Below are 26728 nucleotides of genomic sequence, written 5' to 3'. Positions count from 1 at the left end.
TTGGAGGAGGGCGACTCGCCTGCGAAACCGCAGATATGCCTTACAACAGAAGCTGTACATGATCGCTTCAAATGCGGGGGAGGTACGGATGTTGGAATGAACATACACCACGCTTGTGCTGTGGCCAGAAGTCATGGGTGGTCTAAGCTACAAAGCGTTACATACATATTATCATAAGAGGGGTGAGTTCTCAGCGCTCCCAAGGTAGAAAGCGACCGGCGGGCATCGCCCACAGCCAGAAATCCAATGGACGCCGTTGCCTAAGCACATCCGCTGCGATGCTCCGAGTTTGTCGTCGTCAGAATCTGAAGCAGAATTTGTAGTCCGCATTTCTCCCCCATCCCAAGACGGGCCCGTACAACGACAACAACATGCACGAACACATGAGGCAGACACGGAATTGCCCATCTCACGAACCGTTCCTCTCCCTCTCCTTGGCCCGTGCGAACGCTTCCCTTGCAGCCCCCCCGCTAGCCCTCCACCACACATCGCCTCCCCATCTCATGGCCCGCTCCGCCGCCGCCGTCGGACTATCCAGCGCGGGTCTGATATCCAAGTAAAACACGGGTTGGCCCGTCTCCTCCTCCACCCCGCCGCCATAGTAATCAATCACGTACCTCACCTCGCGGGTCGACCCGTCAGGCAGCCTCCGGGAGACGTACCAGTCATGCCGATCGAACGGCGGTTCCTGGCTGAAGTTGCTGGGAAACACAGTCCCTAGAACCTGCAACATGCGGGCCTTGGGCGTCGGTTCCTTCGGCCGCCCCTGGAAACGGATGAGTTTTGGTTTGCTGCCGTCGCTTTGATCTTCGCCTTCCGGTGCCGCCAGGCCGAGCATCTCCCTCCGCCGCTGGACGAGCTCGCGTCTCGCCCGTTCGGACGCCACGCCTTCCTCGCCGCGCGAACATACCTGCCACGCGGCGCCTAAGCCTCTGCTGAAGACGGCCTCCCAGTCCTCGATCTCGGCCCACGCGCCCTCGTTCAGGAAATTGTGCACCGCGACCATGGCCTCGACGTGCTCGGCGGGGGTGTCGGTGTAGCCTTTGCGCAGCATGGCGTTGTACATCTGTTGCGGGGAGGGGTATTCCCAGTTGCTGGCACTGTCGGTGCGGGGGATGGAGGACGTCTCGCGCGACAGCGGCAGGGACACGGATTGCGGGCTATCGGCCGCGCGGACGTTGGAGAGGGAGGGCATGTAGTTTAGGGGATTGAGTTTGGAAAGCGTCGAGGCGTTGGCGGGTTCAGGGGAGGAGGACGATGTGGTGGCGGCGGTAGAAGGAGGTGGTGAGCGGAGGGCATGGTTTGGTGCTTTTACAGGGCAGGACGACGGCGGAGGTGAGTTTACGTCTGTATTTGGTGGGTTGTTGGCGAGAGGAGGGAAGGGGGCCGAAGACGATGTTGAAGCGTCGGATTTGTGCATTGGACATCCCGGCTGGAAGAGAGGGGGAGTTAGTATATCAAATCATGGGCAAAGAGGCGTAGAACATGGATATGTATCGACGTACTGGAGGAGCGGCGTCGGAGGATGTAGGTATGTTATGCGGCGCGACTGCCGCGGTGCTGGGTCTCGGCGTCGGGTCTGCCCAGAACCAACCCATTGTCGCAGGGGTAGCAGATGATTGTCTGCGAGACCACGATGAATCAAAAGGTGGCTGTAAAGAAGACTTCGTGTTGCATTGAAACGGAAGGTTGAAGGGCTCGGAGGCAATGACGCCAACGCCAACGCCAACGAGGTCTTTTGCGCAGAGAGTTGGAGCTCCACTTCGTTCACTCCGCCTTCGCTTGCACTGCGGACTTTTGGAGACGAGACCATGAGCGCGTCTTGACGGCCACAGAGAAATTGACACAAAACCGGCTCCCACTCGTTCTGTCTCTCTACATGCAGAATCACTCGTGACCTTGGTTGTTGGTCTTGTCTGACCTGGCTTCCGGCTTCACAATCTCCTTCTCGATCTGCACTGCCCCGTCAAAATGGCCGACGCAAAGACATTCAAGCAGGACATGGTCGTTTCGATCCGATATCGAAATGACCTGCCTCCTCCGCCTATGCCCCCAAAGTTGCTCGACATCGACACCGGTGGCTTGTCTCAGTACCTCACGACGAGTTACGCGTCCGGCCTTGCGAAACGAGAAGAACCAAATATTGAAATCGACGCCGAAGGGGGAATGCCCATTGATATGATCGGTGTGCCGGGGTATTTCTTGGGTGATGAGAGCGCAATCATGGCGCCAGAGATCACACCAGTGTTGGACCCTGCGGATCAAGCTCTGCTGATGTCGCTGGAGCAATTGAAGAGCCAGGGCGCAAAGAACAATGTCTCGTTCCTCCGAAAGACGCAATACATGACGGCCTCACAAATCGCCAAAACCACCGATCCATTCATGCGATCGAGTCCTCGGCCGCAGAAGACCGCAGGCGCCAAACCACCGCCAGTCCCAATATCTCGAGATGATCCAGAGAATATCAAGAGACAGATTCAAAAGGGTTTTGATCTCGCCTATCCCGACAGTGTGCCCTACAAGCCCCAAGACGCAAAAGCAAACCCTATTACCTCTGCAGAACGAGATGTCTGGGAACATCCTCAACATCCAGACAACCGCAAACTTCATCCGGTTGACTACTACCCCATCATGCCTGACCTCGAGACTGGCACGGATATGGCCTCAAATTGGCAGGCCATCAAGTTCGACAAGCCACCCCTCCCACCGCTCAAGAACGGCCGCAGAGACGACCGGATCGACGTCGGCCTCTTGATGGCCTCAGAGAACCCGGAACTGATGCCCGAATGGCGGGCACGCAAAGAAGCCCACGAGGCAAATCCGCAGGACTACTCCGACCCTGGTCCCGAGCCGTATACATGGTTGCTTTCAGTTCCTAAACAACCAGACGCCACGCCGCGCATCCGCCAACTCTTCGACGACTCCAACCCCAACAAAGATGACCCCAATCTGATGGCCCCCTTGCTCGAGGAATCTGCCGACGGCACCCCGAGACTGCCCTTCGAGCGCATAAAAGTCTACACCGACGCCACCCGCCAAGAAGTCGACCCTCGCCGCGTGGTGGCTCTGTCGCTCGTCAACCCTGCGAACCTGCAGCAACACTCACGCTTCCGCAAGCACGATAGCCCCGCGGCATACTACTATCCGATCTACGAGCGCGTCAAGATGAAAGCCGATCGCGGCCAGCTGTCCAAACAGAGAAACGCTGGACACCCCTTGGAAGAAGACCTCCCCGATCAAATGATGGTGTTATTCCGCGAACCAGATGCCAAGGAACGGCATATCCGGAGCGAATTCCGGGGACGCAATGATCAGAGTTTCGCAGAGCAGTGGGCCGAACTTGAGCGAGAGGTGCAGTTGGAGGAGGAGAAGGAGCATGCCGACCGGATCCTGGACGAGCAGGGGCCGCTGCATGAGGGTGCTCAGGACGTGTCCATGGCAGAAGTGGAGGGCGCGGAGGACGCCGAGGTATCCATGAATGGCGCACAGAGGAAGGATAGAGCTGACGATCGTAACACGCCGCCGCAGCAGCCGCAGTCGCCGCCTGTGAATGGCAATGCAGGGAGGGATGTGGATGCGGACGCCGAAGATGACGACGACGATATGCTCGACGGTTGAGGCCCAAAGCCGAAGATCCCGGTAGAATCAACATGCAGCGAGGGTATACGCTGTGCAAATGGATACGTTTATTGCATTGTCGGCCCCCTTATCTTCGACAACTCAATTGCACGATCGGCCATGGCCAATCAGTCCGAAGAGCAATTGAAACCAGTCCGCACCGAGCACCGATGCGAACACTCATATTCGCCACAGCTGTGTCCGTGTCATCCTCAGACAAGACAGCTGGCCAGACTCGATACTCCTGCACTGTCCATCCCAGAGGCTTCCATTCCGTGTGCAGTCCGACTTCTGTTGCGAGGAAGAGAGGATAGGGACCGAAGACAAGATAGTCTCCCCAAACAGTTTATCGGAACCGCCGTGCTCAAGCCACGCAGAGAAGGAACGAACGGCCACGGATATCCTATATATCTACCTCTCCGGAGAAAGAGGCAGAGTCTGAAGCAGAGGAAGAGGAAGAGCATCACGAGTCAAGGCATTTCGCTACCTCCACTACAGCATCCGTAAACGAGACACGCACGGGGCATGATGCACCCTTCGTGGGTGTGTGTATGTGTGCGAGGCCGAGAGGGGACCGCAGTGACTTGTAGTAGATCTGCAGTCACTTGCCCACGGGAAGTCGGCTACATGCAAAGCCAGGCTATATAGGACGCCCGAAGTATCGTAAATCCCGGAATGTATTGTCAGCATTTGATAGTCTCGGCCGATGAAGCGTGAGCTGAAACCTATGCCTTTTAGCCTTGAAAACTATCATCCATGAGCTCTAAGCCACAAGGTGTGACCCACAAGGGATGAGGTGTGAGATGTGAGATGTGAGATGTAAGATGTAAGATGTGAGGTGTCAGACCTGGCCGTTATATTCCCGTGCGCAGATAAAAGGCGAGGACATCGCATAATTAGATCCATGTACTGTAAGCGGCTCTTTATCATCTTCTGCGCCAAAGTCGTCCGGCGACACCAAGCCCACTGGGCACTTAGGGCAGAAGCGCTATGTTGCACTACATTACATTAGGTACAGTACGTGCTGTCACGTCGCACTCCACTGCAAGAATTCGAACCCGGACTGGAGGATCCGCTTCCAGGAACGTACCAAGTGAGTAGGCATGCACGCACGCGGCGAGCAGGCCAGACGGAGCAGATGCAGATTACAACCCATGTCGATATCCATGTCACGTCGATGGCGATGAACAAGTCGGCCGAAGGAAGCTGGAATGCACGTGCGTCTTTGAACTTTTTCTTCTTTCTTCCAGAGTCACAGTACCTAATTAGTATCTTTGGCGCTCTTCTGGGCAGAAGAGAATCGCCTTACGTAGTACTGAGTGGGTCACTGAGGACAATTCCTGATCGTCCAAGACTGCAGGCTCACACGCTTGAGTTTCCAGTACTGTATTTGCCGCCTTGCCCCTACCATCCACACCATGGCATAAAGTAGCACCAGTGCCTCGCTCTCGCTCACGCTCACGCTCGAGTCGGGGTTTGGACTTTTCACCGCACTCCGCATCCTGTCTAAGCAAAATGTTTTTGTTCGGGAGAGATTCTTCGGCCCTCCTCGTCCCGAATATGCAACATCTCAAGTTATTGTCTTTTGGTCATAGGCGTCGGGTCCCCTGGCAGCTATGTAGCCTAGTAGCCTACATGATGCCACCAGCGGATGTGAGAATGGCGGGCCATCGTGCAGCCGAAATCCATGCGTTTAGGGCGGAATCATCAGCCAAGCCCACCATCACAGTCCGCACTCGGAAATGCAGAACTTAATAGGCCCGTGCAAGATTCCTCAGGTACCAATCGACCAGTCGTCGCCCTTGCTTCGCTTCGCTGATATGGATCAAATCACCTTCGATGGCGTAGTCCAACCCTTCGGAGCTGCCATTGCCTAGCACACCCACGATTTCGCCCTCGAGCAAACCGCCCTCTGTCCAGCGGATCTGGCGACAACTGCGCTGTTTGTTGACGAGCAGCCAGGACCGCAGCTTCTCGGGCTCCACGTCGAGAAAGTTGGACAGTTTCTGAATCGACATGGTGGTGTAGAGCTTCAGGTACGACTTGATCAGGGGGTTGAAGAGCGTGTTCTTGACCTCGTCCATGAAAATCTCAGTGTGATGGTCCACGGGATCGATGTTGAGGCTCGGGTTGTCAAAGTCCGGTGGCGTGGGGTTGATGAATTTCGGGCACGCGCTCTGGAACAGTTCCTTGAAGATGGGCAGCGACTCGGGCCCGCCACGCTGCAGTTTGGAAAACTTCTCGCCGTACTTCTCGCGGAGGGTCGTGTGGATGCTGTCGTCCAAGCGTGTCGGGGCGAAAGACACGCAGAGGGCGATGAGGGCATACATCTGCTCTGTCTTCTTGGCGATGGCGTCGAACTGTCCCTGGTTCGGGCCCTTTTGGAAATTCTTGGTCCGCGACACGTACACCAGGATGTGGCTGAACATGCGCACCGCGTCGGCGTAGCGGCGCAGCATCATGTAGCTGAAGCCCACGTAGTAGTAGGTGTTGAGGTGGGCGGCCATGACGCGGGCAAACATGGCTTTCTTGTTCATCTCGATGTCGTCGAGAGTTTTCAGCGCGAGGCTGAAGTCCCCAAGCAGACAGTGCACCCGCAGCAGGCCAATGATGGAGAAGTATCCCAACATCCTATACAGAGGGCGAGATCCGTACTCGCCAGCCACGGCCTGGGCGTCTTCTCCTCGCTTCGTGGCGGCCAATTGCTCGTTGATCTGCGAGCGCTGGATGAGCGAATACAGCACGTTCAAAACACTGTAGCAGCCCCATGTGTTTGGATTTTCGCGCAGGACTTGCGCTTCTTCTTCGGTTGGCGCCGTGCGGGCAACGCGATTTCGATACCGACAGAAGGACTCGAACTGGTAGATGAATTCGTCAATGACGTCCCAGGCCCAGAAGTACGACGGCGTTTCGATCTCGACGGGGCCGTCCGAGTTGAGGATGTAGTGGAAGAGCGAGCAGTAGTTGTCATACGATTGGAACCTGCGAATGTGCTGTTAGCCACGTGCAGGCTACATCCAGCTCTTATTCTCGACTCACTTTGTCTCTAAACTCGCCTGAAATTCGAGCGGAGCAGCAGCGGCTTCAAGCTGTGCTCGGAGATCCGCTGGGCCTCCACTGACTATTGAGTCTGCGCGACCCAAGTCTGCACCTTCATCCGCGTAATTGTTCACTTGCTCCTGGTAGTCGGCGACGAGCGTCTCTTCCTCCACGTCCTCGTCGGGGAAGGCATGGCCGTTGGCGTACGACATCGTTGTAGGATTTGAGGGTGGACCAGGGAAAGGTATGAAGGAAGGTATAGGAAGAAGAGTCACACGGAAACAATTCCCATGCACAGAGTCCTTTCGAAGGGTACGTTTTGTCTCGCCTCACGTGGAAGCGCAGTGTGACGGTCTCCTCGATATGTCGAAATATTGTCGAAATTGTGGGACCACGAATTCGTTCAGTGGGCAAAATCTCGAAGCGGTTTAGTGCAGCCTTTCTGGTTCTGACGCAGATCCCCGCACTTCGTCAAAGCTTCGCCGGCGAAGGCCGACCAATAATCTCTTCTAGGCGTGGCAAGCGCGCCTTCTCTAAATAACTCCCACCGAGACAATATACCCCTTCAAGAACCCTCGGTTGAGAAAAGGTGGCTATGGCGACCTCATATGAATCGTTCGACCAGAAATTCAAGGTTGCACTGATCCAGCTCCATCCCAAGGTAGGGCACTCCTTCCTCACCCACGATCACAAATGCTTCTGAAGGTATCATTGACATGCTTCACATTAACACCTCAATCAGCCGCTCGACCCGGAACACAACTTCAAACAAGCCTCCAACTACGTAAAGGAAGCCGCCTCACAGGGAGCGTCCCTAGCGGTCCTCCCGGAGTATCACCTCTCAAGCTGGACTCCCGACGACGAGCGCTTCGCTCAAATTGCCCTCACCGCGTATGAGTACGTGCCGCGCTACCAGGCCCTTGCCCAAGAATGCAAGATCAACATAGTCCCCGGCACCATTGTGACCGTTGATCCAAAGTCGCCGAGTCCAACCGCGAGTAACGGCACTACCGGAGCCACGGTCAAGCCACCTACGCTGTTGAATATCGCACCATTCATTTCGTATACAGGCGAGCTCTTAGGGAGTTATACAAAGGCCAACCTCTGGATCCCTGAACGTACAGTCCTGACATCGGGTCCTGGTTCAGTGAAGGAAAGTCAGCCGGAGCACCACCACCTTTCCACGGAAGAGGGCCCTCCTCCGCATATGAGCCCTCACTCTGTTATCGAAACACCTCTGGGACCCGTCGGCATCATCATCTGCTGGGACCTTGCTTTCCCCGAGGCCTGCCGCGCTCTTGTGAGGCAGGGTGCCCGCTTGATCATAATTCCCACATTCTGGACCCGCGACGACTTAACACCCGAGGCCAGAGCATATGGCCCAGACGTCGATCTTCAGTTTTTGTCATGCGCATTGATCACCAGATCTTTCGAGAATACCTGTGCTGTCGTGTTCTGTAACGTTGGAGGGCCGAAAGAGGAAGGATACGCCGGTCTAAGTCAGGTCGTGTTGCCGCTCGTCGGGAAAGTCAAGGGCAGTTTCGATGATGGTGAGCCGGGGATGAGGATAGTTGAGTGTGATATGAGGGCGGTTGATGTGGCCGAGGAGAATTATAAGATCAGAGAGGATTTAGCAGGCGAGAATTGGCACTATGGGTATAGTCATGAGAAATGAGACCGAATAATCGTCAAAATGCCGAGTCTAGGCATAAGGAAACACAATGGCTAACCTTCATACAAGCACAGTGATGCAAACAAGGTCTCCTGATGATGCAGCTCAACGGTGTTCGCTCTCAACGAGCCATGCAGCTGAGCTTCCACAGCCCGTTGACGTTATGAATGATTTCCTGCAGCACCACAAGAGTCGATGTTCACCTTGACAGGTACAGACTTGACTGGCTTGTTCACCGAACATTTCAGCGTGGCCGCATCGCTATACTTTGGCACTCGGTGTGGTCTGCCCTTCGCAACAGGCGGTCTGGTCCATGTCCCCACCATCAATACTCCGAAGAGTGAATCAAATTGAGGGATTCTTGGCTTTCTTCATTTCCAGGATAAAGCGGCGCGAAGCGGTTTCGGTGGACTGCAGCTGGCTGAACAGGTTGTAAGTACTGTGGTTGCTTGATTGTCGCATTCGGGAGTGGCTGAGCGCAATCATCCGGCCAAGAATCGATCCTCAATTTCTTGTACTTCAATTGCGAGTGCATGCAGGTTCTGGCAGTTAGAGCGTGTTGGATACTGTTCAGAGAAAGGTAGGCATGGCCGTTGCGGAAGAAGGAATCGACAATCTCCAGCTGGTGGATGTGTTCAAGGTCCTCCCGGATGCTCTGTGCCGTCCACTCTTCTTTCGCAAAACGGATCACAAGATTGCGTGTGAGCCCGGAGAAAGCGATGAGCTTTGCCAGGTATGGCTTGATAAATCTCTGTTGCTTGTCCCAGCTCGCTGTGACCTGTAATATTTAGCATCCTGCCCACGATGCGGACGACTTACGTACCTTCTTTCCTTGTATGTAGATCTCGTTGGTCTGCACATACTCAAGGAAGCTCTCAGCCGCAATTGGATCAACAAAGCTCACATGCGCAGAATCATGTCGCTTGCTCAAGTGCATCTGCAAGATCGCGCCACCTTTCAGCAGCTTGGCAAGTCTCTGGAGTGTCGTATCTGGTGGTAGCCCGGTAAGGACCAGAGAGCGTCTGCCGGTGATGTTATCGCTGCAAGCGGACTCGTCTTCTTGAGGATCTTCTATTAGCTGGCCCGACACGCTTCCGTCGGCACAGACAACTCCAGGAGGCCATGGATTGGACGAACCGAGGGTGGTTGGTATGGACGACGGGTTCTGGTGACGGCTCGAAGTGGTGCTTGGGGGCGCTCGAGGGGTGAAAGGGCTCGCGGTGGGTGCAGGAGTCCATTCCAACATACCAGACTGGTCTGGTGTTGTTTCCTCAATTGGACTGTCATTTGGAGTGAAGGCCGGCGTTGGTAAAGAACAGCTGCTGATCAAGACATCGAGCGACTCGCCGGTGGCTCCTCCTATCAACAGTGCCTGCCTCAGAGCATGATATTTGCGGCCCGTGTCGAGCTATGGCTGGTGTCAGCAGCTCTGCCCAGGCTATGACGAACGATCCCACTCACCAACGTGTTGTATTCTTGAACTGATATGGTGACTGCGCCTGCATCTCTACCACATGCATGATTGGCCATGGTGCCGTCTCGTGGGTCGGTGATTGAACATGAAAAGGGTTAAGAAGGCGAGATGAAGCTATTAACTTGTATGTTGGAGGGTGAGGTGGAGTTGAATTGTGCCTGCCAGACCCTCATGTTCACCTGCACCCGTTCCTGCCAACCCGTGAACCGTCAGTCACTGATGCTGCCACTGTCCGATCTTGTATTCAGCACTCTCCATCTTGGCTTGGAACGATGACAGTGGCGGTGTGTCCACTAGCAGTAGTGGGATCTTCCTGCAACGAAACCACCATAGGTGACCGATTTCAAGATGCTCAACCACGAAAGTGCAACCGTTCCGAACGCGTCCTCCAGCACATCCTTGTTTCGGCGCTGGGTTCGTTGGACCAGGGACACGCGAGAGCGACGTTTCGTCCATGAATCTCTCCAAATGGAAGGCCACCAGCGCGGATCGGTCTCTTGTTTTCCTCTCGTGTCTTCACAGACACCGCAAGCATCTTCCTCCAAAGCTCTGCGCCAGGCAGCTTTCATGCAGTAACTGTCGAGATTGGGTCCACTCCAACGCAGAGTAACTCCTCTTACTTCCCTGAAAAAGCTCAAGATGTTACCATTTACTACAGAGCAGCCACCGAAGCGGACCTCTTCGAAGCAAGCTTTGATTCGGGCCGTCGCAGGGTGTCTCGGGCCAGGGCCTCTCTCAGCTTGACTTTTGCCCGAACTCCTCTCCATGCTCCTTCATGACCGCATCCACCATCTCAATGCTACCCTTGATCAACCTTGCTCGTTCTTCAGGATGCAGATCGAGAAATTCCTGGAACTCCTGGTACCAGGTATCGTCCTTGGCCGGTCCTTTGCCGTCGTAGCCAACGCACATCTCTGCAAGAATAGCTAGTGCCTGTCGAATCGCCATGTCCCCTCCGTACCGTTGAGGTAGTTCAGTCTGATTGATTGGCTTGAAGATGGATTCTGGGTCGTTCTTGTCAATCGCTAGGGCGAGAGTCTGCATTCTGTCTTCGAACAGCCACCATTTAGGCAGGATCTTTGAGCCTTCCAACAGGTCGAGGAACCGTTGAAAGTCGTCAATCGCTGCGTGATTCGGGTCAGCATCGCGCTAAGCCAATTCAGTGGGGACCATTGACTGACCATCCCCTTGTGCCCAGACCAACCCATCAAGAGGCTTCCCTGAATAGTACATGCCGTGGTCTTCCTGGCGAGACAGGTGATCTGTTTCAACCCTCAACCGATATGCATCAATGATTACACGGTAGACTTCATCATGATCGTAAGACGAGAGGTAAGCGCTCTGCTCCCCTTTACCCTGGACCATGTTACAGAACGGCTTGTGCTTCCGCCAGTGTGCTTTTTGGCATCTGCCATCGCTTTAGTACCGCCATGCCATGCACAGAAGATGAATGTGCATCGCGCTTACTCCTTAGAACAGTAGTCGATAAGCAGACACCCATTGCATTTTTTCAGAGTCTTCTGAAATCCCAGCGCCAGACATTTAGCACAGACAGACAGTTTCTTGCTGTGCATGTATTCGTGTTCGATCCGACCGACATACGACACGCCGCACATGGGAAATGTTTTTGTCGGCTTCGACGTTGGGTCGGCCGGAGCCTGAAGATCTACTGCCATTGCGTTTCAAGGATGATAGAATCCGTCGTAGCGATTCAGAGCAACAGCAGCGACTAGTTAATTCACTGTGTCACGGTATCAAGTACGCCTTCGAGATTTGAACAATTTAACCGAGGATTCCGCGTCGCTTGGCAGGCGTCAGGCATCTCAGGGCTCAGGGGGCATCCGTAAATCCAGCCTCGCCTCACTTCACCCTGACTCCAACATGCCATACGCCAGACATCTATATTTGGTCTGCCACTTTTTTCTCGTTAACGGACCCTTGAGTGGGCTTTTACGTTTGATGCGAAGCCTCCGACCGGGGCGAAGTTGGCCAACACGTTGATTGAGTGGTCGCTGGCTGACCTCTTGATTGAACTCCTAGCTGTAACCTTCATGCCTAGCTAGGTACGAACCATTACTGGGAGCTCGAAATTCGATTTGAAATTCAATCCTGTTTCCTCCTGCTTGAAACACCAGAATACGCAAGCGTATGGTTTTCCTTTCACGACGATGGTTGTGGACCTATCTGATTGCGTACTGGATGCCACGGCGTGGTCTGCAAGCTGCAACTCCTTCGCTCCCACTCTCGGTATATACCCAACCTTCTCTCTACTTGCCTATCCTGATCTGTCCGCGGCCGAACAAACTCCATTCCGACCTCTTCGGAAACATATCGATGGGGGAAAGCATTCATATTCAACGCGCTATCATAAACCTGGCTCTCTAGAATCGTGTGTGTCTCTGTGTGTGTGTGTTGAGGGGGAGGGTGCCGTGACAGTCATCCCTCCCGAACGGACCCCTTGCTGCCATGACTGCAAAGACAGGTCAAGACGATCGGGCGACAACGAAGCCATCGGTCGCCGCTTGATGCGCCGCACGTGGTTGGTGCTCACAACCAAATATCAGGCTTATAGTCGGCCGTCAGTCTCGGGTCCTCACCAAAGGTCGCTTGCCATGCGCCAAATCCTCCATCAAGCACACAAACCTCCTGCTTCTGCGATTGCTTCTTTTCCCCAGAGCCATCCTCTTTCGCTCCCTCGGCACCATCGTTCGCCTCCTTGTGCTGAGCCGCTTGCTTCGCCCTTGCGTATGCCAACGCAGCCTTCGGGCCCCTCTGTTGACTCAACATGCAATGAAAAATCACCTTCTCCTTGTCCTTGAGCGTCCGTATCAGTTCGGGCATTTTCACGTCCAGTTGGTTCAGCGGGACCCATTGACTGCCGTTGATGTTGCCGCCGATGTGATCCGAGTCACGGACGTCTATTATTGCAATCTTGGCCTTTTCAGCAGGTTCGAGGAGGAGCTGCGCAACTGAGGAGGGAGGAACATAATTGAGAGATGAGAGGGTTATGCGGTTGGCATTTGAGGACGCCCGGTCTGTCATCCTGCGGTGAATGCTGCGCTGCGACGGTGAGCGTGTTGGCACACTCGACTTGATCAACGGCGTTTGCAGGAGATAGGGCCAAGTGCTCCCGCTTCTCATCGATTTTGAGTAGTAGAACCACTTTTGCTGCCAGCAGATCAGAAGAGTACGTTTAGTGGATTAGAAAGTCCATGGCCGGCCCGCAAGTCGCCAACTGAGGCTCCGAAGATGGTCGCATTTGATTGGCTGCATTGTCCCCTGTCCAGGATCCACTCTGGCAGAGCTGCGGAAATCTCCAACATCTCAATCCGTGCTGTCTACTGCGTACCCTCAATCTCACACAATTGCACCAGCACCTTTCTCTCTAAGGTGCATGGTGAGAAGTGCTAGACACCGTGCTTCTGGCACAACAACATCAATATGAACGCAGCACGCACCCTGCAGCGGTGCACGCGTTACTCCCAGACACCCCAGCTCTACAACTCCTCGAACCATCCCAGATCCAGCACCGTCAATGCTACTCAGAAGCAGCAGCCGAGACATCAACATTCACAATCACGACCATTCTCCATGACAAGCCGTAACTCCCAGCATTCCAATCCCTATCGCAGTCCCAATAACAATGTAACCGCCAATACGTCTTCCACATCCCCATCCAGACGCCCACCAACGGCCAACACGGCCAACAAACCTCTCAACAACGACTTCATGCAAAGCCTCATCCGCGAGACCCGCGCCCGCGAACCAACGCGCACCACGCAGTCCCAAACCACCCAGGGCGCTCCCACAGGCGGCCTCAACGACATCCTCAGAATCGCACGCACCTCTGCCCCCCCAGCCCACGCACGCAACCCAGCTACACACAACCCAACGACAACAGTCAACTCCGTCCTCAACAGCCTAGGCGACGAGCTCGCGACCGGCTCCGTTGGACGATCCATCTCCTTACGCCTGCGTCCCACGCTAGGCCGCACGGTCGACGGCCTGCACGGCGACCCGACGCGCGGGTTCCGCATGCTGGAGAGGAAATGCGCGGAGAACAACGTCAAGGGCGACATGCGGAGCCAGGAGAAACATGTCCGGCGTGGCCAACGGCGGAAGAACGTCCGCATCCTCAGGTGGAGGAAGCTGTTCTTGCAGGGATTCAAGGCCGAGTTGGCGACCATTCATCGCATGAGGAGGCAGGGGTGGTAGCTAGCTTGCCAGCTTGCTAGCTGCGTAGGTTTGATCGAGTCGGCAGACAGACAGACAGACATATAGACGGCCAATCGCAGGGCAGGGCAGGGCAGGCGATGGATATCGGTACGAAGAGGCAGGCACATAGAGCTGGTCATTTCAGGTTGTCGCTTCGTGCCCGGAAAGAAGACAATGGCGTATCTTTCGAAGAATGTGGGGCGGCCATGTCAGCCAGGTCCATGGTACAGTACAGTATCACGGCTGGGGCATGGGCTGTTTCTTGTGTGCATCAACGGCTGGATTGCTTTGCTTTGCTTTGATTTTGCTGCGAACTACACGACAGCTCAATGAAGTGGAGGGGTTGCGATGCAGAGACGTCTAACCTCTCGACGACGCAGGTCAGTCAATCAATGGATGAACAAGTCAGTCAATCAAATCCAAGGGTCAATCGACCACCCAACTGCGCACTTTTCTGTCTGAAACATCCCCGAACAAACGCAAACATGTCGTCAATGCAGTATCAGACAGCGATTGGGATACTCAGCTGGGCAATATATGCAATCGCTTGGTCACATGTTGACTGATTGATGGGTCCATTGATTCGTGATCGGCTGTGGACTGAGCTAATACATAGCTCAGTACAAGAGCTTCTCATTTCCCATTTTCGATGGTCCTCAGCTGTGTTGCTTTCCTGTCTATCTGATTCCAGAGCTGGCTTTCCATGTCTGCTTTCCTTGGGCGCTGACAGCTCATCCCGAACTACTGACCGCCGGCAGCTGACGAGTGAGCCATCACAGAAGCAGAGTGCGATCACAGTCGTCGACGCATAAAGTTTTTTCCCCTCAATCCAACGGCATCACACAGCTCCAGATTATGATGATGACAGGCCAGTCCTCCATTCGACAACACTGTCTCGTAGCATCGCTCAGCACACCACCCCGTTGCGCCTTGCTGGCAGTACTGCTTCCATTGGCCTCACCTTTGCACGTTAAGACGTCGAATTGTCGAACTGTTGTTACTGACGAAGCTCTCAATCTCGATACATGTCATTCCAAAGTCGCTCACAAGTATGGCTTGCGGCACAACTTTGCAATCACCATCAAGTCGACCGGTTGATCCCCGACGGCAGCATGGTGCGCGGCACGGATTTGGCCCTGCACCTGCTGTAGCTTGGCCTTGACCCCATTATCTTCGGGATATCTAGCAGAAGCGGTGTTGAGCACATGGAGCTGACAGACCTTGGAAGTGATCACGGGAGACTGCTGATCGTACCACTGGAGGAAGTCGACAATCTCGCTGTCAATGACGGTGGTCTTGCCACTCACGACCTGGTTGCACCCGGGCTTGACACAGGTCGACTGGAAGCCAGTGGTGGCGTTGCCGTGCTGGGCCTGACCTCTGAGCTGGAGGACGCAGCGGTGGCAGTACAAGTGCAGGCAGTTCAGGACACGAACATCGCGCTTGATCTGTTGGCAACGAGAGCAGCGAATGTTGCTGGAGATCGATTTTCCGGCTCGGTGGAGTTGTTCGAGGTGCTTCATATAATTGATGAAGGTGTGGGAAATAGCTGTGGACAACCAATGGTCAGCATCGACTCGGAAGACAGACAGCAGGGAGAAAGTGAAGTGGCAAGCCTTACCTGGTTCCTTGTCGGTCTTGAGTTTCTTGGCCACTCGGACATGATTTGGGCTTGGGCTGTCGTTCAGTTCGACAGAGTCTCTTCCACGCCTCCCAGCCACGGCGGCAACAGCGGGTTTCGGATGAGGAGGTGAGGCGGCAGGGGCTATGGATTCCAGGAGACCAGGGAAGCTCTTCTGAAGATTTGTCATCCCATGCGCGACAACACTGGCTCGTGGCTCACGGCGAATCGGAGTCGTCTCGATTGACGAAGCGATATTGCCAGGCGTATTGGTCAACGCAGCTGCGGTCAGATCGGGGAAACCGTTGGAGACATTGAGAGGGGTGGCGATGGAAGCAGCCTCGGACTTGACAGAAGGGGACACCAAAGCGGCGATGGACGCATCTCTAGCTTCTTCTAATGGGAGAACGGACGGATCTCGCGCTGACTGAGCAGCTCCATCGTCCAGGGCAGGATCAGTGATCGCTAAGGTGGGATCGACAAAGGCGTTAGTACCATCAAAGAGAGGTTCACCCATGGCTGCAAGAGATTCGTTCTTTGCCTTTTCGAACTCGGTGACTCGAGCTGCGACATCGTGGCCGAATTGGAAAGTGTTGCCCGTCAGCTCGGTCATGATGGCCGCTGCAATGAGATTGTTGTCTTGAAGGGTGCCTTCCTCTTTGGTGACGGCATGGACGGCTTTGAGCAACTGCGGCTGGGCCTGCATCTGATAGTACATGGCTTCGATGAAGTGGTCATTGTTGAGCATGCTAGTTTGAAACTCTGACTGGCGCTCAACGCGCTGGCTGCGGAAGAGCTCGCTGCTGAGGTTCTCCATGGTGTGGCGGATGTGGTTGTCGTTGGCGAAGATCTTCTCACGAACGGCCTGCAGTTTTCTCAAAAGGGCGGCTTTCTCAGCGCGGAGAGATTGGGCAGTGATGTCAAGGTGATGAAGTTCACCCCGGAAGGCGTCGGTGTTGGAAAGACCTTGTTGTAGAGGAAGGTGAGGAAGAGGATGATGACGATCTTGTTGTTGAAGGTCAAGGTGCGGCAGATCTGACGGCATCCTGAGCCGAAACAAAATCGAGAAAGAGAAACGAAAGTGAGCTGAAAGTCACCTGCCTTAAGTAGGTGCCTTTGCACATGCTCGCGCGTGACGGGCTCTCCAGGCAGTGAAGTGTCTGCAAAGCAATGGCCTCTGACAACAACAGGAGTCGCTTCATCAACCAATGTCACTGCCAACGCTACGTTCGATGCTGGTTCCAACTGGGATGGAAAGGCTTCTTGAAGGTTGGGACCGACTGGTGTCGGAATTGGATGGAGTTGCACTCTTTTCTGTATCCTTGTCGAGGTTGATGCCCTGAGAGTACAGGGAAATGTGCTGGTCCAGGGGCCACCTGTGAGTTTGGGACCAGGTGAGAACAGATGGGATACGCCCGTGATATACTTTGTGGGTGAGAAGGGATCGACGCGAAATCCGCGATGACTGGTTTCAGGATGTCCTCTGTCTACTGTCTGTTTCTTGCAATGCTGAGACAACAGTGACGAAATACAGCGATACTGCGCATTGCTGCATTGTTAACTGGGCGCTTCTCCAAAGCATCTGCTGACATGATCAAAGGTAACATGGGAGTGCTTTTCAGCCAACACCACTGAAGGTGCCAGTAACATCATCTTTGGGTCAGTTGCGGACGTGGTATCGTGCAACTAAAGAGTACTCTACGGAAGTGTAGATGCGCGACAGAATTGAGCCAAGGCAAGCAACCGCGCAGCAAGATCCGAATGACCTCTCAGAGAGTAGCAGCGAATGATTCAAGATCAGCTCCTGGCTCAAAGAGACGACTCTCCAGGCGGCGCCTCGAGCGATAGGGAGGTCAGAGATTCCTCGAAGAACAGCCAAGGAGCATACAATGGCAGGTTGCTCAAACCGAGGGATTGAGTAAGCATCATCAAACCAATGATGTGCATGTTGGTGCCACTTCACCCATGACTATACAGTACTAGGTACTGCCTTGCCTGCGCGTTGTGCTAGAGTCTCGTCCTCGAAGACAGCCAACCGCCACTGCCACCACTACCTATTGCCGCAGCATGAAGGAAGCTGAAGACCAAGTTGTTCTAGGAACCTGAAGCAGATTCATTTGATTAGCAGACCACCTGTTTGAACCCCAAACGGTCTGTATCATCTCCCCCACCTAGCACTTGGATATTTCAGCACCACCACGTCCCATCTCAGGCTTCGTCTCATCCTCCTCGACTTTCAACTGCAAATCACGGACCAGATCCGAAAGGGCATCGGCCAAGAGAGCGTCGTACATGAGTCCCGCTTCTGTGACAGTGCCCTGCACCTCTCCCATGGCCCTATCTACCATGACTGTAAGATGAGCAACTCTCCCCCTCAGCTACTCTAGACGCTGCATCTCCCGCGCTTGCTTCACTCTGAAAGACAGGTCCTGGGCGCTCAGCTCTTTCGGGGTCTTTGCGTCGCCAGTCCCGTGAGCTACGTCTCGCAGGGTTGCTGGAAGGTGAAGGCGATGTTTGTCTTCCTGCACCAGTTGCAGGTCAAGAACGCTTGCGATGTCGACACCACGGATGCTGCGCATGCGTGCGTATGGATCTGAATGAGAGACCATGCTGACTCTTCCTTGCTTGTTGCGCTCGACTGATGTTCCGTCCGCGGGCATTTCGTGGAGACCTGCCTTCAATGACCTTGGATCTTCTGTGCCGATCTTGTCAGGATGAAAGGTGTGGGGAGGGATGTATGCGACTTACTCGTGCTGGTGGGCGCATCTGGTGTATGTTCGCAACGTGTCGTTCCTCGCTGCAGACCCACCGTTCTACAGGACATGCACACTTGATGTCGCGGGGCAAGTGCAGAGACGAGTTCTCAGGAAAAATGAACCGCGCCTGAAGACGAGACGAAGACGTGAGAGAATACGCAGACTTTGTACAGCAGCTCAAGTGACATGTCACCATGTAACTGGAGAAATAGGAACCGACAGCCTGTGAAAGGTAAGAAAGAACATCATTTCTGGTCTAGATCGGTTGATGAGCCAGCTCATGTACCCAGGGAGAGGGTGCCCTGCACCCTCTGTCCATCAAACAGGCAACTGACAAATATGACACGGAGGACACATGCCTACAAGCATACAATGGTATGCCAGATTGTGTGGTGGCCTTGATACGCCAACTCGAGATGAATCGTATTCGGAGAGCAAGGCAGCTGCTCGCAGTGATGGACCAATGGATCTAAAGCGAGCCTTGCACAACCAAGCTGTACTGTACGGTTGTCTAGCAATGATTCAGGCTGTCGATCGGGCTGATACGTTCTTCCCTTTTTGATTGCTATTGGCGTACCATGACTGTCAGTTCTCAGACCACGAAGCAGTCCGCTGCGCCTGGTGCTGACATTCTCTTGTGGGAAACAGTCTTGTCTCCGGAGCACGGTGGCCTCAACCGCTCGTTTCGCGTGGGACACATGTTCGGCATGAAAGGATCACGCGCGGCAACCGCTCATGTTGCGGATCGGGCCAGTAGTTGTGGGCGACTGCCTCCCACTGTCAAATCAATATACGCGTCGAGGAAGCTGTTGTGTTTCCGTGCAGCTCAGGGAGGACCAAAGCCTCGTCCGAATTGAGGCAGCGTTAGGCTCGGGAGAGCGCCGGGCGCCAACGAGCTGATCATCACGTCAGGCTGGGTGACTGTCATAATATATAAGGGTCAAGGGAGAGCCTCGCACTTCCGGTCCAGAAGTAATAGTTGTCTCATGTTCGTTCCACAAGAAATCACCGTGAGACAGTCAACTCGAAGTATAGGCGGGAAGTCGTTTCGAGAGTCTCCGGTACCAAGGAGTCGGCCAACGGTAATCTGAGCAATTTTCAAAACACCGCTTCGTCTGCAGCGTGTCCAACAGGTGCCGGGATTGCAAACGCGGACCTCGATTCTCTTGAAATGTTCGTGCTCCGAGTGGTGCTGGCATCTGGCCCAGACGAACTGTCTGTGCCTGTGTAGACAAGATAGTGTACTGCTCTTATTTGTGGTCGAGAGGTCGATATGATTGGATGCATTCGTCAAAACCATGTCCTTGAGACAGGAACCATCGCCGTTCAGCATCCTCGAGAACGAGCAGAAGAGCGACTGTGGAACGTGTTGGGCGAAGTTTGAGAAACGTAATAACATATGCTGATGGCATATATATGAAGACAGTGATACACACATACCTGGACGGTGGCTCATAAAGCACTGCCCGCCCGGTTCATCGGACCCCAAAACTGCCTTGGGTTCATCTGATACCTCACCAATTTGCCTCGAGGCTTCTCCTTGCCTAGCTTTTCGTCAAAGATAATAGTCAGGTTGCTTGGTGCCAACGTTGTCGAGGGGGAGGGACTTCTTGATTGGGATCGGTCCATGCTACCTCCTCCCTGATCAGGACCTACTGTCTCGTCGCTGACGTCTTTCGGTGCAGATGATTCCCTGTTGTCCTTGTCGGCGGTGCCCCTCTCGTTCTCGAGCCTATATAGCATGCCCTGCAGCACGACTTTCAGATCTTCCTTGCTATCGCACTTGGCAAGTTGAGTCTTCGTGATATCTTTCAGGTCTGACACAAGTGCTCTTTCTGTTCCTCTCAGCCTTGCTAGGACATTCCAACCGGGCGTGCCTTGCTTTACAGCTCCTTCCTTGATCGGACTCTTGGTCCGCACGAATTCGCGCATGATTTCCCATAGCACTCCCCAGGGTGCGTTGGTCTTGATGCTGCCGGCTTTGCAGTGTGACCTAGAAACCCTGTAACCCAGCCCGAGGAGCGCACCGCGCACTGCATACTCAGAAGGCGTAGCGCAATGGAGGATCTTGGCCAAGTATGTAGGCATGAAGAAAAAGGGAGCCGGGTCTGGCTTGTTTGTCGCCAGCCGTGGTATAGTCCGCGGGTCCGTTGTTGATGGGTCCTTCGCGTCCGCAGGACTCGCATTTCCATTTGAGGAAAGCTCAAGACTAAGGTCCTCCTCGAGGGCCAGCGTGAGCATCCCCTCAAGCCTGTCGATGGTACCATAGACGGTTTTGTCTAGGGAAGGAAGCTTCTCGAGCATCTTCTGTACGAAGTAGGAGTTATGCATAGGGCCTGCCCACATCGGTCCACACAGATGCATTTTGGAGCCACAGTGCTCACAACTCGGACTCTTGGCAGTCACTTGTGCGGCCGAGAATTTGTAGAAGGTGTCCCCATTCTTGGACGTCTGCGGCTGATTCCGAAGCAAAGGCTGCGTGACCCATGCTCCACAGCCGTGCCCACAGTTGTAGACGGTCATGGTCGTACCTGCAAGAAGCTTGACGTCTTGCTGCTTTCGATGCACGCGAATGAACAGGCGAGCGTAGTAGTCAATGGAGAGTGACAGCAGTGGCTCTATCGCCAGGCCGTATTTTGCGGCTGACACGGCCACGCCGTTGAGTATCAACCTCAAGCCACCCTCGTGAGATTGTGCCCCCTTGACCGGCATGCCGCCATACAATGCGAAAGTTTTTTCGGGATATCCGCTAGACGCAAATACTCCGGCATCGGTACATGTGACACAGAGCATTCCGCCATCTCGGATCGCCTGGAGACTGCAGTCGAAAAAAGGAGCCGCCGTACCATATGGATCGATATCGATGACATCGAATCGATGGACGTATCCTTTAACAGATCTTGAATGTTCGTTTCCAACCTTGCTGTACATGAAAGCTCGAGCATCACCCAGATTCGCCCGAACTTTATCTTCCACCTGGTTGTGCTTGATGTTTAGCTCAATACTCTCAACCGACGCTTGGGAGAGGTCATTCGCGACGATGTCTGTGGCAAATGGTATTTCTTTGGCGTACCGCAAAGCTCTCAGACCCGTCGCTGATAAGGCATCCAGGATCGAGAAAGACACTTCCGGTTTCTTCGCGGCTTTCGACTTGACGCCGTCTTCGGTGGCTTGCGGATGCCCATTCTGCTTTGGCTGTTCAGTCTGATTGTGCGGATCGCCACTGGGGTGAGCAATCAGCTCGGCAACGGGTAGTTCTTCCTCGTCGTCTTGTTCATCGGTGTCTGCCTTGGGTTTCTTCGTAGGTGCTAGGACCGTGTTGTCCTCGTGCGGGTCTTCGATATCGTCTGCCTTGCGCTTCCGTGCATTTAGTTGTGCGGGCCCATTTTCAGCAATCCTGTCCAGCTGATTGGTGGCCAGGTTCTTCGCTCGTCGCTCATCCCTCTTGTTTTTGTTGTGCTCGGCTTTCCGCTTGAACTTGGACTGTGTTTCTAGCAAGGCGCCTTCACCGTAGACAGTGATTGCAAGCACAGTCAAGTCTCGATTGAACTGCTGGATTGGGTTGTAGAACACTGCCTGGTGTCCCTCGTCATTGTTCCTGCTTTGAGTTGTCAACAGCTGAGTTTGTTTGCTGTCATTGTTCTTGTTACGCTTGGTAGACGTCGCAATGTCTTCAGCATACGGAGCAAGCACTGAGGCAAGTCCTTCACGGACCTGTCTGTATCTCTTGCCGTCTATGATCGTAGCATCAGGCGGTGCAGGCGACGCCATTTTGCAGCGAGATGAAGCTACGACCGTCCTCTGTTGAGACGTTGAAGAGTTTCGCAGTCCGCCAATCACAGAATTTTTCAGACGGAAGCGGACGAGTCCAACTCGTATAACTCCAAAACAACGCGCAATCCTCATCACCCGCTCAGCAACCCTCCTCTCCAACGCGTTAGACGATGTTGGCCCGAGAGGACGCCTTGTTAACGAAGGCAGATTCTGCGGTCAGGGGAGCGACGAGGTATGAAAGTGCCAAGATCAAAATCTTGGCCCGTTTTGACAGCAGCATTCAGGTCTATTTTGTAGGGCTCAATGTTATCATTGCAACCTGCCTCTCGTTATAGGCAAGTTGCTCTTCTGGCTTCTACGCTGCTATTCTATGGCATGACTGCGTGTAGCTGGGGTGCATTACATCTATTCTCTCTGCCTGCGAAGATAACTTGGGTATACTTTCGGTCAGGTGCTCACCGCAGCACGACCCTTGCAATCAGGCGTGCAACCTGTTGGTCGGCGTGGGTCGTAGTAGTCTTCGTCCTCTGTCACGTCGCTGTCATCTTGAATCGCACTTGGCGCTGCACCTATGGGGTCGGCCTCATCCTCTTTCTTGACATCAACACTAGGCTCGTCGTTGGCTGGAGCGAATGCGTTCTTGAATCCTCCCTTCTTGAACCCTCCGCCACCGCTTGACGCACTCTTGGGGGCACCGCCGAGTTTTATCTGCATCAACGGGCCCTTCTCTTCCTTTTTCGGTTGGACTTGTCGTTGCATTTCCTTCATCTGCTTCAATCTCTTCTTGTGTTGGTGATCGTAAGACGACTCATGCGCTTCGAACTCGTTCATACGACTGTAACCTTTCTGGCATAGCGAACAGAAGAAGGCGCTACGTGCTTGCTTCGCGGACTGTGTGTTCGCAGGAGGAAGGGTGAATCCTCGCTGAGAGGGATGCGACTAGTCAATAACGCCAGAGAAGAATGGGAGCGCACTGCGGAGGATATCGCAATCTCAAGCGCGACTTACCGGAGGCATTTTGACAAGGCCTCGTGCATTGCACGGCGACTGAATGCAAGGTAAAAGATGGCGCGGTAAGCACCAGATGAAGTCCAGGTGAGAAGAGTTTCTTGCGGCAAGAATGACTCGCTCCGGACCGCTTGCTCCGCCGCAGCCCCTCGTCGTTTCGGCCGCAAAAGGTTCAGCCAATCAGACGCTCGAGCCGCTCTGTGCTGGCTCCATGATCTGGCCACTGCTTCTCGCCTTCCGCTCTTAAACCTGTCGAGGTGGGAAAGCCGTTTGCCGTCTTAGTACGGATAGTAGTACTCGTCGTCGAATCATGGTGGTGACCAAGCAATACCCCAGCGAGTTAGAATAAATTGACCGGAAACGAGGTTGGTGAAATCGCCGTCGCCTCAGCAATCACAGAATCGACATGCTCATGCCGGCCTTAAACCGCAGTCCCCGCCATGCGCCTGATCGATGTCAAGACTCTACAGTTGAAAGAGTTCGGCAGCGGCGAAGTACCCAGATATGCTATCCTCTCGCACCGATGGGATTCCGAAGAGGTCTCCTTCCAGGACATGAGTCAACCAAAAACCTTTGGCAAGAGAGGCTTTGCTAAGATTCAGTCGGCATGCTGGCAGGCCAGGAACAAAGGGTATTCGTACTTATGGGTCGATACTTGTTGTATCGACAAGACGAGCTCGGCAGAGCTGACTGAAGCCATCAATTCCATGTACAAATGGTATCAGAATGCTGATATCTGCTTCGCCTACCTTATGGATATCGAGTCGCGAAAGAATGCGCTCAAGGATAGCGTGTGGCTGACCCGCGGATGGACACTGCAAGAACTGATCGCTCCAAAACATGTCAGTTTCCACGATCGCAATTGGGTATTTCTAGGCACCAAAGACGACCTCGCGCACGAGCTTTCCATGCACACCGGCATCCCAATCGAGGTCCTCGTGGGACATAGCAGACCTTCGAGCTGCTCTGTGGCGCAAAGAATGTCGTGGGCATCAAGGCGACAGACGACACGTATCGAGGACAGAGCGTACAGTCTCCTCGGTATCTTCGACGTCAGCATGCCGATGCTATACGGAGAAGGCGAGAAGTCTTTCGCAAGGCTGCAGCAGGAGATCCTCAGACTTTCCGACGACCAATCCATATTCGCTTGGGATCGCGGCCTCGAAGGTTATTTTGGAGGCCACAGCGGTTTGCTGGCGACATCTCCCTCGCAATTCGTCACATGCCAGAATGTCATCCGCTCCTCCCATGGTCTCCCAAACACCGGAAGATTTGAGCTTACCAATGTCGGGCTCTCTATCTCCCTGCTGACGGTACCGTGGACGATTGAGACGTATCTCTGCATCCTGCACTGCACTCTTCGGGCCTCTCCTGGTTCAAGGCTGGGTGTCTTCCTGGAACGGTTGTCGTCGTCGCAGGATGCGGAGCAGTACGCTCGTGTCGCAGTCAACGGCAACACTGTTTTGTGTGTTCCGATGCAAACAGTTCTGCAAGACCCACGGCATCGCGTGCGACACATCCATGTCCGCCCAGCTATAATCGATGCGCCCCTCCGCAGATGGTATGGATTTCGTCTCCACGAATTCATTGTCCCAGAGTATACACTCAACGAACTCTACAAGACGGCGTTTCACTTCCGCGACAGCTTACGTGTCATTACCCGCTATAGCCACCAGGAAATGCGTGCCGCCAAGCTGTACCATCCTAATGGGCTTGCTGGCCTGCCTCCCCGGCCCCTTTTTTTCGGCATGCCCCCTGGTCGCAACGACTTGGAGCCCGTCAGAGGGACTGCTGCCATCTTCTACATTCCGCCCTCGAAGCACGACAAGAAAGGCGACCGAGTTTGCTGGATGAAGTTTGGCTTCGACAAGAATTTCAACCCCGTTTGTATCTTGGGCCGACGAAAGTCTTTGTGGGGAGGTAATGCAGGTCATCTCGCTGCGGACGAAGACTCATACTATGACGCCGAAGAGCAACCTGGAAAGCATGCTCTTCTATTCAGAAGCGACTGGCTCGTTCAACTCGCACCGTGCGACGACGATAGAGAAGTCGCCGCGCTATGGCGCTCGCGGGACTACTGTGTGATCCGCGGGCACCGAGATCTGGGACTTGACCGAGAGATCCACTTCTTACGTTTGCATATATCTGTCAAGCTGGAGCACATACCACCGAACTATCCAGTCGAGGGACGCCCTGGCTCATTGCTGCCTGGCATGAATGTCTGGACCATCAACGTCGGGACGTTGGGTCCCGGCGGTAAGGGCGTTGGGATGAAGACTGCACAAACCACAGGAGAACTTCTCTTGAGAGGAATCGACGATATTTTCATGGCAGTCTGATATGCGGGCTGAACCAAGTGTCCTTGACAAAGCGGCTCTGGTCGACCGATTTACGTCTGCTGAGTGCCCCAAGCGAGAACGCATACCCATGGCTGCGACTTTTATCTGCCAAGAACCAGCCTTTGCATCTATGCGAGGCCTGACGACTTATATCAAGCGTCCACCAGCCGCACCGGACTGGCCAGCAACTGCAGTCTGACAACCGGAAAAGGCATATGAGCGCAACAATCTTCGGGGATATATTCCGTTCAGCAATTGTCAGTCAACGAGGACGGTGTCTCAGAATTGCAACATCTCCGAGGAACCGTCGAAGCCACATCTACACAGTCTACATCCGTCGACCGAGCAGAACCTGAATAGGCCCTAATGATTTCATGCTGCTTTCCCCCTACACGAACCCGTGCGCTGCTGGAGGAGGAATTTACTAAGACCTCACACGAGAAGTATTGAGTGACAGCGGAGATCATCTTTTCCGAGGACTACCTCGCTCTTTAGAACACATTTTGTGACGAAGTTAATGACTCCCACGACACTATTTACGAATCTATATGCCCATCTATATACCTGTATATGAATCATATATCATATGCAGGCTGGTCTCGACATAGTGGCAGACGAGATCTGCCTCAAAGTTCTCCCTGTGCAAGCTCGGACCATCGAGTTGGGCCTTCCATCACATTCTGAAATCAGTCGGAACTTGCTCTCGAACTCGAACGCCCACTGCGTAGCCATCCAGTCCTATCCCATACTGCTTTAGTCCTAGGCACTGCGTAGACAGAAGGCGTGCCGCGCACGGCATGTGCAGAACACTGGACACCTGTCATGGTATTTACTACCTTGACAGACACGCGCAGCGAGGTGGCTGCCTGAGACAAGGGCAGCGAACTCAGCCAACAGATCCCGGCTCTCATGCTGCCGTCGATCCCGTTTCTCCCCACGATACTTTCCGAACGGGACTGTTCCGCAGGCAGAAAGAGCAGAAACGAGTTGCGCGATATGTCGTTGAGGCTACGTACTGTTGTGTCGACTGATTAGATTGAAAAGCACAACGATGGATCTGGTGGGGTAGAATGGGCTAAAGTGGGGACAGAGCTGCAGTTCGCCTTATACCCGGAAGGGCAACGCGTGACATCAAGCGATACTCTCCTAACTGCCGCTAACAGAAGCGAGAGGTAATCCCGAGCACTCAGTAATTGCTCCACTGCCATTGGT

General features: G+C 54.1%; 12 protein-coding genes across 12 annotated transcripts; 4 read left to right on the top strand and 8 right to left on the bottom strand.

Moving 5' to 3' along the window:
* Window positions 1-409: 409 nt before the first annotated feature.
* On the bottom strand, window positions 410-1598 carry A1O7_05481 (cytochrome c heme-lyase; the record flags this gene model as incomplete). The annotated part of the gene is made up of 2 exons (XM_007759491.1): window positions 410-1432; window positions 1506-1598. 2 exons carry the CDS (start codon window positions 1596-1598, stop codon window positions 410-412), a joined length of 1116 nt encoding a protein of 371 aa, XP_007757681.1.
* A 373-nt stretch (window positions 1599-1971) lies between these two features.
* A1O7_05480 (uncharacterized protein) lies at window positions 1972-3618 on the top strand (the record flags this gene model as incomplete). Its single annotated transcript, XM_007759490.1, has 1 exon — window positions 1972-3618. One exon carries the CDS (start codon window positions 1972-1974, stop codon window positions 3616-3618), a length of 1647 nt encoding a protein of 548 aa, XP_007757680.1.
* A 1751-nt stretch (window positions 3619-5369) lies between these two features.
* On the bottom strand, window positions 5370-6869 carry A1O7_05479 (eukaryotic translation initiation factor 3 subunit L; the record flags this gene model as incomplete). The annotated part of the gene is made up of 2 exons (XM_007759489.1): window positions 5370-6600; window positions 6658-6869. The coding sequence occupies 2 exons, from the start codon at window positions 6867-6869 to the stop codon at window positions 5370-5372; spliced, it is 1443 nt and encodes a 480-aa protein (XP_007757679.1).
* Window positions 6870-7252: 383 nt separating this feature from the next.
* Window positions 7253-8332, top strand: A1O7_05478 (uncharacterized protein; the record flags this gene model as incomplete). The annotated part of the gene is made up of 2 exons (XM_007759488.1): window positions 7253-7318; window positions 7400-8332. The coding sequence occupies 2 exons, from the start codon at window positions 7253-7255 to the stop codon at window positions 8330-8332; spliced, it is 999 nt and encodes a 332-aa protein (XP_007757678.1).
* A 322-nt stretch (window positions 8333-8654) lies between these two features.
* Window positions 8655-9859, bottom strand: A1O7_05477 (uncharacterized protein; the record flags this gene model as incomplete). The annotated part of the gene is made up of 3 exons (XM_007759487.1): window positions 8655-9107; window positions 9153-9737; window positions 9791-9859. The coding sequence occupies 3 exons, from the start codon at window positions 9857-9859 to the stop codon at window positions 8655-8657; spliced, it is 1107 nt and encodes a 368-aa protein (XP_007757677.1).
* Window positions 9860-10538: 679 nt separating this feature from the next.
* On the bottom strand, window positions 10539-11168 carry A1O7_05476 (uncharacterized protein; the record flags this gene model as incomplete). The annotated part of the gene is made up of 2 exons (XM_007759486.1): window positions 10539-10927; window positions 10985-11168. The coding sequence occupies 2 exons, from the start codon at window positions 11166-11168 to the stop codon at window positions 10539-10541; spliced, it is 573 nt and encodes a 190-aa protein (XP_007757676.1).
* Window positions 11169-12350: 1182 nt separating this feature from the next.
* Window positions 12351-12845, bottom strand: A1O7_05475 (uncharacterized protein; the record flags this gene model as incomplete). The annotated part of the gene is made up of 1 exon (XM_007759485.1): window positions 12351-12845. One exon carries the CDS (start codon window positions 12843-12845, stop codon window positions 12351-12353), a length of 495 nt encoding a protein of 164 aa, XP_007757675.1.
* Window positions 12846-13394: 549 nt separating this feature from the next.
* On the top strand, window positions 13395-14018 carry A1O7_05474 (uncharacterized protein; the record flags this gene model as incomplete). The annotated part of the gene is made up of 1 exon (XM_007759484.1): window positions 13395-14018. The coding sequence occupies one exon, from the start codon at window positions 13395-13397 to the stop codon at window positions 14016-14018; it is 624 nt and encodes a 207-aa protein (XP_007757674.1).
* Window positions 14019-15061: 1043 nt separating this feature from the next.
* On the bottom strand, window positions 15062-16684 carry A1O7_05473 (uncharacterized protein; the record flags this gene model as incomplete). The annotated part of the gene is made up of 2 exons (XM_007759483.1): window positions 15062-15567; window positions 15640-16684. The coding sequence occupies 2 exons, from the start codon at window positions 16682-16684 to the stop codon at window positions 15062-15064; spliced, it is 1551 nt and encodes a 516-aa protein (XP_007757673.1).
* Window positions 16685-19847: 3163 nt separating this feature from the next.
* A1O7_05472 (uncharacterized protein) lies at window positions 19848-22166 on the bottom strand (the record flags this gene model as incomplete). Its single annotated transcript, XM_007759482.1, has 1 exon — window positions 19848-22166. One exon carries the CDS (start codon window positions 22164-22166, stop codon window positions 19848-19850), a length of 2319 nt encoding a protein of 772 aa, XP_007757672.1.
* A 450-nt stretch (window positions 22167-22616) lies between these two features.
* Window positions 22617-23186, bottom strand: A1O7_05471 (uncharacterized protein; the record flags this gene model as incomplete). Its single annotated transcript, XM_007759481.1, has 2 exons — window positions 22617-23108; window positions 23178-23186. The coding sequence occupies 2 exons, from the start codon at window positions 23184-23186 to the stop codon at window positions 22617-22619; spliced, it is 501 nt and encodes a 166-aa protein (XP_007757671.1).
* Window positions 23187-23617: 431 nt separating this feature from the next.
* A1O7_05470 (uncharacterized protein) lies at window positions 23618-25516 on the top strand (the record flags this gene model as incomplete). The annotated part of the gene is made up of 1 exon (XM_007759480.1): window positions 23618-25516. One exon carries the CDS (start codon window positions 23618-23620, stop codon window positions 25514-25516), a length of 1899 nt encoding a protein of 632 aa, XP_007757670.1.
* Between the last annotated feature and the right edge of the window lie 1212 nt (window positions 25517-26728).

Source organism: Cladophialophora yegresii (assembly GCF_000585515.1).
Source record: "Cladophialophora yegresii CBS 114405 chromosome Unknown aczIN-supercont1.4, whole genome shotgun sequence".
NCBI classification, from domain to species: Eukaryota; Fungi; Ascomycota; class Eurotiomycetes; order Chaetothyriales; family Herpotrichiellaceae; genus Cladophialophora; species Cladophialophora yegresii.
Note: the sequence above shows the minus strand (reverse complement) of the source record. Positions and strands in the feature narration are given on the sequence as shown.